The sequence below is a fragment of the Gadus chalcogrammus genome, chromosome 16 (assembly GCF_026213295.1).
Source record: "Gadus chalcogrammus isolate NIFS_2021 chromosome 16, NIFS_Gcha_1.0, whole genome shotgun sequence".
Lineage (NCBI taxonomy): Eukaryota > Metazoa > Chordata > Actinopteri > Gadiformes > Gadidae > Gadus > Gadus chalcogrammus.
Window position 1 is genome coordinate 33,426,471 of NC_079427.1, and position 13,117 is coordinate 33,439,587.

The following is a 13,117-nucleotide window of genomic DNA, read 5'->3' on the forward strand; positions in this document are numbered from 1 at the left end:
ATATGCATACATGAATAAAAAAAAAAATCAGGAAAAAAAATATATCGCCCGTCATTAGTTTTCCGAGAGAGAGTCCTATGTCCGAGTCAACGTCCGGGTCAGTGAATACAGCATGTGATGTACGTACCACTGCATTGGGTCGGAGTGACTGACACATGACAAGTACCGACACAGACAAGTGATGAATCATGGCGACTGTCAAGAAAAGGAAGGTGGACGCAGAATGCCGCGTATTTCAGGAAAAATTGACAAATGACTTTTTCTTTGTTGAAGTGAAAGGCAAGCCAGTGTGCCTAGTTTGTGGCGAGGCGCTTGCGGTGATGAAAAAGGCCAATGTCGAGCGCCATTACAGCTCGAAACATGCTAAACTCGACGAGTTGAAAGGACAAATGCGTTTGGATAAAATTAACGCTCTTCGTCGGAGTTTGGGTGCTCAACAAGCAGCTTTCACACGGCCACAGACTGACAGAGAGAATATTACGCGTGCAAGTTTTGTGGTGAGTGAACTGATAGCCACGAAGCTGAAACCTCACGCTGAAGGAGAGTTCGTGAAGGAGTGCCTCGTAGCCGCCGCGGAGCTGCTCGCGCCCGACAAAGTGAAATTATTTCAAAGCGTCAGTTTGTCCCGGAGAACCGTTTCAGAAAGGATTACTGATATGGCGCAAGATATTGAAAAAACACTCAAGAACACTGCAAGAGACTTTGAGTATTTTTCTCTGGCCTGTGACGAGACAACAGACATCACACACACAGCGCAGCTTGCCATTTTTCTGCGTGGGATTACGTCTGAGTTTGAAACAAAGGAGGAGTTGCTGTCTTTGCAAGCCATGCATGGCACTACTAAAGGTGAGGATTTGTTCAATCAAGTTATTGTGGCCATGAACAATTTTTAACTGCCATTTGAGTAGTTGAGCGGCATCGCCACTGACGGAGCTCCCGCAATGGTTGGCGCGCAAAAAGGATTGACTGCTTTAGTCAAAAAAGAAATGAGCCGACTGAGTCTGGATCCAAGTGATTTAGTTGTATGCCACTGTATCATACATCAAGAGAGTTTGTGTGCACATTCCCTGAAGCTTAACAATGTGATGACAACAGTTGTGTCCACCATAAACTTCATTAAAAGCAGAGGGCTGAACAACCGCCAGTTCAAAGAGTTACTCAGCGAGCTTGAGTCAGAGTATGGTGATCTGGTTTATCATTGTGAAGTGCGATGGCTGAGTCGTGCAAATATGCTCGCACGGTTTTATACACTGCGGGAAGAAGTCAGACGCTTCATGGAGATGAAGGGTAAACCTGTCATGGAGCTCAGTGATGGCAAGTTCCTCCGTGATCTGGCCTTCATGGTGGACATCAGCAAGCACCTGTCAGAGCTAAACATCAAGCTGCAAGGTCCCAACCAGCTCATCAGCTCTCTGCTTTCAAATGTGAAATCATTTGAAGTGAAGTTAAGGCTTTGGCAAGGACAGCTGGAAAGGGGAAACACTGTGCACTTTCCCACCCTACAAGAACAAAAGCCTGATGTTACGACTGAATATGCTGGTGAGTGTGCAAAACTCATCCAGGCATTTGATGAGAGGTTTCATGATGTGAAAAATATACAAAAGGAACTCGACGTGTTTGCGACACCATTTAATGTGCAACCGTCTGATGTGCCAGACAACCTCCAAATGGAAATAATTGATCTGCAAAACAACAACGAGCTCAAAGCCAAGTACCACAACCTTTCTCTGCTGGACTGTTCGTGCTGAGGATTTTCCCATCCTGAGGAGACTTGCCCTGAAGTTTGCATCTCTGTTTGGGACAACGTATCGCTGTGAACAGTTCTTTTCAAAACTGACTCTTGCAAAGAATCGCTTCCGCTCAAGACTGACTGACTCAAACTTGGAAAACCAGCTTCGAGTAGCATCATCATCACTGCCAGCTGACATCAGACGCCTTGCTAGAGAAAAATAGTTCCAGCCATCACATTAGGTGAGTCTAGAAATGCAGCAAACATGAGGCTTAGTAACACATCAGTTATAGACTTTTTTTGTCTTTTTTTTCATCTTTAGTTATGTGTTCATAATGGTATGGCCCTCTGAGGACTTTGGAAAAATTGAAATGGCCCTTGATGTGAAAAAGGTTCCCCACCCCTGATATATAGAGCTCCAGGACTGTAACGCAAGTGTTGTACACTTCCTTGTTATTTGGATTCATCATATCGTCTGGACGTGCACACACGTCTACAACGAGACTCGTAGTGGGGGTTATCTCAGCCATGGTTGAGAATGAATTGGGGGAAAGGAACTTTGGCTTTGACTCCCTGAAGTAGGCATGAACCACAACATGGAGGAGAAAGGGATTGTTGACCGCGGTCGTCTCCCGCCGGAGCCTCGCTGCCGATGGACCACCGCTTCAGGAGGCGGTGATTAGCGCTGACCGCTGCCGAGGCGGCGGGAAGCAGGGCTCAAGCGGGATACATTCGCGGCCAACAATCCCCTTCTCCTCCATGTCGTGGTTCATGTACTTCAGGGAGTCAAAGCCAAAGTTCCTTTCCCCCAATTCATTCTCAACCATGGCTGAGATGACCCCCACTACGAGTCTCGTTATAGAAATACCAGAGACGAGAGTCCGACTGCGCCATCACACCAACAGCAGAACGGTTATCCAAATAACAAGGAAGTGTACAACACTTGCGTTACAGTCCTGGGGCTCTACATCTAAATAATATCATATAATACATAGATATCTATATCAAATAATACATATGATCACGGCCAAAAGCTGTGTGCACCTCCAGACGATATAATGAATCGCAAAGGACTTCGTCGGGTTCTCCGACGTCTCTGGTTCTTCCACTTCCACATCAATCTGAAGAAGACGCGGTCGTTTGAGATTCATAATAGCCTATCGTCTGGAGGCTCACACAGCTTTTGGCCGTGATAATATATATTATGATATAGATATCTATGTATAAAATGGGTTTCTAAGAGCCATTGCGATACATCCACCGTAAACAGAGCGCATGGTACCGTGGCTACAAGCTGCTCAGGGCCAGGTGATAATATATATTATAGATTATATGATATAGATATCTATGCATAATATGGGTTTCTAAGAGCCATTGCGATACATCCACCGTAAACAGAGCGCATGGTACCGTGGGCTGCTCAGGGCCAGGTGATAATATACATTATATATTATATTATATTATATTATATTATATTATATTATATTATATTATATAGATATCTATGTATAATATGGGTTTCTACGAGCCATTGTGACCGTAAACAGAGCGCATGGTACTGTGGCTACAAGCTGCTCAGGGCCACACCCCCACCCCCCTCCTTGACCCGCCTTGACACGCCCACCGTAACCAGAGCGCATTGTACTGTGGCTACAAGCTGCTCAGGGCCACACCCCCACCCCCCTCCTTGACCTGCCTTGACACGCCCACCGAAACAGCGCGTTTGGGGGAAGCTCAATGTGCGACAGGTTCGGAGTGGCTGTAACTCTGCACCACGGCTGAATTTCGGGGACGTCTTTGAATACTGTGTTTGTGGCCCACTAATACCTATATTAAAGCATCCATAAATAACATGGCATGGGATCTTTAAATAATGGAGAAGCCTTTTTTCTGGGTGCCTGCCTGATCGTTGCTCTGTACCTCCCTGTGGCCCCAGCTCAGCTCCCTGTGGCCCCAGCTCAGCTCCCTGTGGCCCCAGCTCAGCTCCCTGTGGCCCCAACTCAGCTCCCTGTGGCCCCCACTCAGCTCCCTATGGCCCCCGATCAGCTCCCTGTGGCCCCCACTCAGCTCCCTATGGCCCCCGATCAGCTCCCTGTGGCCCCCGCTCAGCTCCCTATGGCCCCCACTCAGCTCCCTGTGGCCCCCACTCAGCTCCCTGTGGCCCCCCCGCTCAGCTCCCTGTGGCCCCCACTCAGCTCCCTCAGCTCCCTGTGGCCCCCACTCAGCTCCCATTGGCTCCTGCAGAATGTTCCACGGCCACTAAAGCTTTAAGTGAGCAAAATAAATTCTGTTGCCCTCATTGCAAGTTGATTTTAAACAAAAGAAACTTCAAAACACACTGCAGGAGAAAACACACCAACCTCCTTGAGTCGATAACGAAGGACAGATTTTTGGCCTGTCAGTGTATCGATGGTACACATGGTGCGTTTGCAGTTGAAAAATCTTTGAAAAAACACCCATACATGTAATCAAGAATATGTGGGGGCCAGCACAGAAGATCATCTGTGAGATCGACCAGTGTCGTTTGTACGCTGACTTTGCTCAAAGGAGCGGGATGTTGCCTTTCGATTGCCACCACATCCAATCATTGGTGTCAGAAATAATGATAACTGACATTAGGAGCATGTATAGCTAACCTACTACATTTCTTTAACACAACAATGTAGTTTCATAGGTGGTTGGGCAGTTATCATTTGCCCATGTGGGGATGTGTTTTCAGTCAAATTCAACCTTAGAGCAGAGAGTCCACGTGACTTTGTGGATCTCTTGCTGTCCTGGAAACACCTCCCCAATGTGGCTGTGTATGATTATGCCAGGGGTCTGGCACTGCATGCCAACCGCAGGCAGCCAGGAATATTTGTCCCTTTTCAGGGAAGGTTACTGGATCGCACCCCAGAGAACATGAAGCAGGCCTCAGAGGGAAAGGTCCATGTCAACTTGCCTTGGATGAAATTTTAAAAAAAAGCCAGCTGACAAAGATGGTCACCCTCTCACTGGATCCTCACAGTATTTTGCTTCGAACGATGTGTTCCACCGGGGGAATAGCAAAGACCAGTGTGAGGTTCTAAGAAAGCTGGAGCTTGTGCCTGAACTTGCTGGTCTTATTAACAGCCAGTGTGCGGAGCAGCTGTTTCAGGGATGAGAAAAAACAACAACTTTTTAAATCAGACAACCCCATCAACACACATTTTTCTACAAAGAAAAATTCTCCACCATTACAACTTGGCAAGGAACCAAAAAATCAAAAATCAGTACAGCAAGATTGTTCCTCCAGATGTTTCATTGCAGTTTGACAGCCATGGAAGGGTAGTCTTAGGTATGGGACTGAATAATTATGCACATTTGTCGTTCATCTACTTTAGAAAATAAAGTTTGTTGCACATTTTTCCTATAGCTCACTCCCCATCAGCTGTGATGTCATATGGGAAATAACAAGAATACTCTCAAGAGTATGAGTCAGAAGTTGAAATGCAGTGTGACAGCCATGGAATGGTAGTATTAGGTATGGGATTGAATATTAATGCACATTTGTCGTCTTCATCTACTTTAGACAATAACGTTTTTTGCACGTTTTTCCTATAGCTCACTCCCCATCAGCCGTGATGTCAACTGGGTCATCAGGGAAAGAACAAGAGGAGTCTCAAGAGTGTGAGTGATGGCTCTATTTTGCACATCATTCAAATGAGAAATTTCACACATCATTTTATTTTTCGGTTGTTGCTTTCTACACTAGTAAATGATGACAGTGAGCAGAGACCTAATGGAGACTTCCCTAGTCTCCACAAGGTTTCAGCACACAGAGCATACTGGGGACAGAAACTCCAAGACAGCCAGGAACAACTGGTAGGGGGAGAGTGGGGTAAAGTGAGACATTTTTTACATTTGCTCCCCTCTAAGCAAGCTAAAATTCAGTAAAATGTACACATTTCCCATTAATTCAGGATGTTTCCTAGCAATGGAAATGATCAGAATGTATTCAGGACGAAGGGCAGTGAAAATATGATTGTTTTATAAAAAGTGGTCTTGTGTCTCACTTTACCCCATCTTAGGGGTAAACTGAGACAGACCAGCGAAATCAAGGGGGTAAAGTGAATCAGCTGGGGGTAAACTGATCCACTTACTTTATCCACTCTGAAACTACCATAACAACACATGTTGTAACAGTTAGAATCCTGACAGCTCCTGTGTTTGGTTGCAAAGTTAAACACGACAAAGTCACCCACGGACAGATCTGTGTTTCCTGGATCACTTCTCTCATCCTCAGAGCTCTCTTCGTCAGACACATCATCAAGTGGGAAAGGGACATCACCCTCCTCAGAGCTGCTAACTACGATTTTCTTTTTGGGTGCTTTCTTTTTCGGTTTTCCCTTTCTTTGCCATTTTGCTTTTTCCCTGCCGGTTTCTTTTGACTTTCTTTATAAGCCTTTTCAATTGCCTGCTTCTCAGGAGTATCAGTTATGATGGCTGTCTTCACACGCTTTCGTTTGGTTTGTGTTCTGGGGGAACATTTGGGAAGTGGTACGATTTCGCGAGGAGACACATACCCAGGTTGGTTGGGAACACGTGGCACATCTGTCAGCTGGCGGGGCACAGCCATGTGGACCATCTGCAGCGGGTGGACCAGCTGCAGTGGGTGGACCATCCGGATCATCTGCAATGGCAGGCTGCAGCTCAGGGTTTGGCCGGTCTGACACCATGGATGGTGCAAACGCTCCATCAGGGAAAATGTCTCGGTTATATGGGAAAATCCCATTGGACCTAAATCCAGAAGTGATGTTGCGTGGTGTCACTGCTGACATGAAGGCCTCATTCACAGGTCGTGCAATCTGGTAGATGGAGACTGTTTTTCCAGGGTTAGATCTCATCCACCCATCAAGAGCTTGGCTGTATTGGGTCTTGAACGGGCCATACAGGGTCACGTCGAGAGGCTGCATGCGATGGGATGTGTGGGGAGGGAGAGTGAGCAGAACAATACCGTTGCTCTTGGCTATTTCTACTGCTTTGAGTGAGATGTGAGCCTTAAGATTATCCAGGATAAGCAGCATGGGACGGTCAGGGGTGCAGTTAGTGTGCTGTATCAGGTGATCAAGGAACTCAGGCCAGGTGTCTTCATTCATCCATCCCGTTCTGGTGGAGGTACTTTTGGCTCCTGGAGGTGCTCCTATCATGAAGTAGTCCTTAAACTTAACTCTGGGGAAGACAAACTAAGTGAGACCCTGTCTCACTTTACCCCGCAGCATTTGTCTCCCTTTCCCCCACCACCACCATTTTAGAAAAAACGACCTCTCTTAGTAATTCAGGCTAATCTTCAGCTAGCATCATTACATGGTTTTATATGTTGGTAGTTCATCAACATGTATGATATAAGTTTTTCTACCTGAATCAATTAGCTTTGGCACAACAGTTGATTAAGTTGATAGCAAGAAAATTTACTTTTACATGCAAAAAAATATTTTTGTGAAAAAAACATGCTTACCAAAGCCCCAGGAGGTTCTCTCCTTCATGGCCAAGGGGAAATGGAAGGGGCTTGAAAACATAATGGTCACATGACCACAAATGTGTACCATTGCCTAGATACAGGGGGTGTCTCACATTACCCAATGTCTCACATTACCCCGTTCTCCCAAGTTAACCATTGTGCGACTGTGGTTAGCTATGAATGTCACTCATATAATCATACATGTATAAAGACTTTGTTTTCTTCCACTAGCTGTCTTATGTCTTGGATGAGACCAAAAGTCACACTCGGCACCTTGCAATGGTGAACAACATCATCCTGACCCGCTCTGACTTTTGAAGTCTGGGTTTGCAGCGGGACATGGAGGGAACGGTAGGCATAGAGAATGTGCTGTGCTGATATGGTTTATGTAATATTTTTCAAAATCGTTCAATAATTTGTGTTTACGTGTTTTACTAGATCCTGAAATTATTGGATAGTCTAGTTCAATAGTCAATATATTTTGACAGTAAGAGATTTAGCAAACTTTCTCTGTTATAGAGAGTAGAGAACCTGTTTGCTGCAGACAGCTATGTAATTTCCTCTTGGTTCCCACCATCATCGAGGAACCCCATGGATCATCTTCCGGTAATTTATTTAAAGAGCCCATGCCATTAAAATCACATTTTTCCTGTTGTTTGTTAAATAACATAGGTCTGAATAAGTTTGTGAGCTGTGGTAAGTTTGAAATCTATGCAGTTTGTCTTCTGAATGCAATAGGCAATGAAAGGAAGAAGGCAGAAGAAATGAGCCAATCTGGATAAGGTGACACTGTGACGTAGCGTTGTCAAACTATTATTCATGGCCCTGCCCACTTGGTTGGTTCGTAACCACCCACAAGAATTCTGAAGGAGTCGTGATTGAGCTAGTGCTAAATGCTAATACGTGTATTGTAGTTGCTTAGTTCGTAGTAACAGGCTAGTTACAGAATTTTGAATACAATGGCAGAACGACATTGAAGTACATGAACTGCGACATGCTGCCTGCCGCAGGTTGCCGCGAGGCACCATCGCCGCGAAGCACCACCGCCCGGCAGCGGGCAGCCGGGCGGTGGTGCCTTGCGCCGGCAGCAGGCAGCAGGCAGCGTGCGGTTCTGTCTACTACAGATTGATGTGGAAGTGGAAGAACCAGAGACGTCGGAGAACCCGTCGAAGTCCTTTGGGATTCATTATATCGTCTGGACGTGCACACAGCTTTTGGCCGTGATAATATGTATTATTTGATATAGATATCGATGTATTATATGATATTATTTAGATATAGAGCTCCAGGACTGTAACGCAAGTGTTGTACACTTCCTTGTTATTTGGATAACCGTTCTGCTGTTGGCGTGATGCCGCATAACACGTCGGACTCTCGTCTCTGGTATTTCTACAACGAGACTCGTAGTGGGGGTTATCTCAGCCATGGTTGAGAATGAATTGGGGGGAAAGGAACTTTGGCTTTGACTCCCTGAAGTAGGCTTGAACCACAACATGGAGGAGAAAGGGATTGTTGACCGCGGTCGTCTCCCGCCGGAGCGATCGCTGCCGATGGACCACCGCTTCAGGAGGCGGTGATTAGCGCTGACTGCTGCCGAGGCGGCGGGAAGCAGGGCTCAAGCGGGATACATTCGCGGCCAACAATCCCCTTCTCCTCCATGTCGTGGTTCATGTACTTCAGGGAGTCAAAGCCAAAGTTCCTTTCCCCCAATTCATTCTCAACCATGGCTGAGATAACCCCCACTACGAGTCTCGTAGAAATACCAGAGACGAGAGTCCGACGTGTTACGCCATCACACCAACAGCAGAACGGTTATCCAAATATTAAGGAAGTGTACAACACTTGCGTTACAGTCCTGGGGCTCTACATCTAAATAATATCATATAATACATAGATATCTATATCAAATAATGCACCTCCAGACGATATAATGAATCGCAAAGGACTTCGTCGGGTTCTCCGACGTCTCTGGTTCTTCCACTTCCACATCAATCTGAAGAAGACGCGGTCGTTTGAGATTCATAATAGCCTATCGTCTGGAGGCTCACACAGCTTTTGGCCGTGATAATATATATTATGATATAGATATCTATGTATACAATGGGTTTCTAAGAGCCATTGCGATACATCTACCGTAAACAGAGCGCATGGTACCGTGGCTACAAGCTGCTCAGGGCCAGGTGATAATATATATTATAGATTATATGATATAGATATCTATGTATGATATGGGTTTCTAAGAGCCATTGCGATACATCCACCGTAAACAGAGCGCATGGTACCGTGGGCTGCTCAGGGCCAGTTGATAATATACATTATATTTTATATTATATTATATTATATAGATATCTATGTATAATATGGGTTTCTACGAGCCATTGCGATACATCCACCGTAAACAGAGCGCATGGTACTGTGGCTACAAGATGCTCAGGGCCACACCCCCACCCCCCTCCTTGACCTGCCTTGACACGCCCACCATAACCAGAGCGCATTGTACTGTGGCTACAAGCTGCTCAGGGCCACACCCCCACCCCACTCCTTGACCTGCCTTGACACGCCCACCGAAACAGCGCGTTTGGGGGAAGCTCAATGTGCGACTGGTTCGGAGTGGCTGTAACTCTGCACCACGGCTGAATTTCGGGGACGTCTTTGAATACTGTGTTTGTGGCCCACTAATACCTATATTAAAGCATCCATAAATAGCATGGCATGGGATCTTTAAAAGTTTTGCTTTATTGAGTGAAGCTTGAGCATTGAATATTCAGCTATTGTTGTCTTTTTACAGGATAATGCAGCCAGTCTACAGTGGATTATTCTCCCAGTGTCCGTACCTGGACATTGGACACTCTGTGTAAATACCTTTATATTTCCTTCCTTTTTTTTCTTTACACAACAAGTTGCTCATTGCTGATTTTAATGTTTTTCTATGATTAAATGCATGTCTGCTCTGTTGGGATTCCAGGAACATTACACAACTCACTGCAACTGGTTATATTTGAGTTTGAATATTTAATAGATACTGAGGCCACAGGCTACGGAGATTTTCTTCCTAGATTCCCTCTAGGGCAGCGGTTGGAGAGATGGGAGTACAGGTGAGAGGTCATGAGATTAATTAGTCTTGTATTGTCAACTATTGCTAGACTAAAGCGTAATCCCCCCACTTATTTCAATTATCTGTTTTACATCTTGCATTGTGATTGTGCCTATAAGAACCGCAATCTGTTTCCATTCTAGACGCTGGGAAATGGACAGAACTGGAAACCGGGAACAGGGTTACTTGTTATGGGCCAGAAAAATACTTTGATACTTGGCCATTGGCTAGGGAGATTTTTCTTCCGAGATTCTCTCTGGGGCAGCGGTTGGAGAGATGAGAGTAGAACCAGTCTATTCAGGTTTTAAGGGCACCTCACATCCTATCTGGACAGTGGTACACTGGAAAAAGGGATTTATGCCGCACTTCATCTGATTATTATTTTGTAATTCAATTCAAATAAACATTTTTTGTTTTATTTTTAAAATAACTTTTTTTTACTTCAAAATACTGTGAAATATAGATATTTTTAGTTAGGAGTTCAATTAAGAAATATCTATTTTGACAAATGTAAAATGTCAAGGTTACGTACAAGCCTGCGCATGCGCATTAAATACAAAGACCCTTGCGACTACTGGACCAAACCGCAGTGTTGCCAACTTAGCGATTTTGTCGCTATATTTAGCTACTTTTCAGACCCCTTTGGCGACTTTTTTTCAAAACAGCGACAAGCGACAAATCTAGCTTCTTTTTCAGCTGCTATTGGTGACTTTTGGCGACTTTTTGAGGTGAAAGCACTACCCTTGACCAGAGTGACGATGACCCACTGGCGGCAGTAGCTCAGGTGGTAGAGCGGGTTGGCTGGTAATCTGAAGGTTGTTGGTTCAAACCCCGGCTTCACCAAGCAGTGTATCGAGGTGTCTTTGGCAAAGCACCTAACCCTGACTGATGTCGCGATGTGATGTCGAATCCAGACAGAAGCGCCTCAAGGCCATGAAGCGGCGAGAGCCGAGCGGGAAAAAATGATGATGATGATGTATACAATAATGAGAAACAATTGTTTGATTAAATTGGAATCTTTTTGATTGGATAAACCAAATTATTTCTGATAGATATTTCTTAAATGAGAACCAATTGTTGGAGTGAATCAATATTTTTTTGTTTAGGATTACGATTTAAATGTATTAACTTCATTCAAAGAATAGAATTATACTTGGTGCCAAGTTGTATTATTTTGTTTTTATGAACATAGGAAATATTGTTTGAGGCAAGCTATATATTTGTCATTGGCTCAAGTTATGTAATATAGATGTGAACCATTACCCATATTTTTTTTACTTGGTTCAACAGAAGACTTTTTCCAGTGTAGTTCTGTTTTAAAGCACTTGTCCTTTTGTTTGTTTTAATCAATGGTTCTGTTTTTATTTGATCTAAAATATTCCATTCCATATTCCAACTATTTTGATTCCTTAAACATATGGAAACAGAACTATTTATCTTTTTTGAGACGGGCAGTTCTGTTTAAGCCCGTTATGAAACCTTTTTTATTTGAAGTTCCAACCTCTTCCTTATTCAGTTCAAGCTTTGTTCCAAGCGTTTATGCATGTTGAATGAAGTTGAGTTACTTTTATTTACTTTGCTTATTATTTGTACAGACACGTTGCTCACAGCCTCTCTTCTGGCCCCTGGAGAGAGCTTGGTGTGAATGATGTCCAGGTGAGACATTACATAATAGCATTTGCTAACTTTTTACTATTTTCTTGCCATACTTTTATTAAAATACAATGTTCACACCTCAGGGCCTAACAAAGCAAGGGTGCTCCAACAACTGTGGCGTGTTTGTTTTGATGGTAAGACCTAATCAGTATGTTATAGCATTGCTGTTGAAAAAAAAAAGTTTGCTTGATACATTAAAACCAAATACATTTTTATTGAAAAAAATGTATCCTTGGGAATACGCCTGACATTATATTATCCAGTACCTCTTGACTTACAGTACACTCTGTACATTGTAATTGGGGCCAATTGTGATTTAGAGAGTTATGTGTAAATCGTGACACATTATGCTTAGTGTACAAGGTGTTATTTTTTTACAACATATTAACATCTTCCTGCATTTTGTTCTTCAAAGGAAAACATGCTGCAAATTAGGAGATGGTGGTGTCTCGCTCTCCTGCAGAACTTTCCCATGCCGTAAGTGCCCTGAATATCACACTTTGGAATCAAATCACAAAAAAAACTGTTTTACTCACTGTCAACAGACCAACATGAATGTTTTCATAGTGAATGTATGTTAAATCACTAAGGTCTGAAGACCGATTGCAGGACAGAAAACGGCGACGAGTGCAACGGCGACGAGTGCAACTGTAGAGGTCAATCACATGACCTCTACAGGTGAGAGGTCATGTGATTAATTAGTCTTGTAGTGTCAACTATTGCTGGACTAAAGCGTAATCCCTCCACTTTTTCAATTATCTGTTTTACATCTTGCATTGTGATTGTGCCTATAAGAATCGCAATCTGTTTCCATTCTAGACGCTGGGAAATTGACAGAACTGGGAACAGGGTTACTTGTTATGGGCCAGAAAAATACCTTGATACTTGCCATTGTTAAACATTTATGGAAGCCTAAGGAATGTATTTGGCTAGGCTAGAACATTTTTTTTTATTTCTTTACAGATCAAACATTTTTTGCCTGGGGTGAAAATAAAAATCAATGATGCAAAGTCTTCTGTCTTTGGTCTATTTGACTTAGCTAATATAATTGAGTGTACAAAATAATATGTGTCTATACTCTTATGGAAATGCTATGGTTTATATATATATATATTTAATGCTATGGTTTATATATATATATATATATATATATATATAT

The 13,117-nt window shown here is 43.7% G+C and overlaps 1 protein-coding gene across 1 annotated transcript; it reads left to right on the forward strand.

Annotated features, from left to right (window-relative positions):
- Positions 1–5,495, forward strand: LOC130406149 (general transcription factor II-I repeat domain-containing protein 2B-like). The gene is made up of 3 exons (XM_056611559.1): positions 1–846; positions 5,312–5,375; positions 5,463–5,495. The coding sequence occupies exons 1-3, from the start codon at positions 189–191 to the stop codon at positions 5,467–5,469; spliced, it is 729 nt and encodes a 242-aa protein (XP_056467534.1). The 5' UTR covers positions 1–188; the 3' UTR covers positions 5,470–5,495.
- Positions 5,496–13,117: the final 7,622 nt, after the last annotated feature.

Coding starts and splice junctions, on each gene's coding strand:
- LOC130406149 (XM_056611559.1), top strand. CDS start 189: ATGGCGACTGTCAAGAAAAGGAAGGTGGACGCAGAATGCCGCGTATTT. Junction 847..5,311: donor CATGCATGGCACTACTAAAG/GTGAGGATTTGT, acceptor TTTTTCCTATAG/CTCACTCCCCATCAGCCGTG.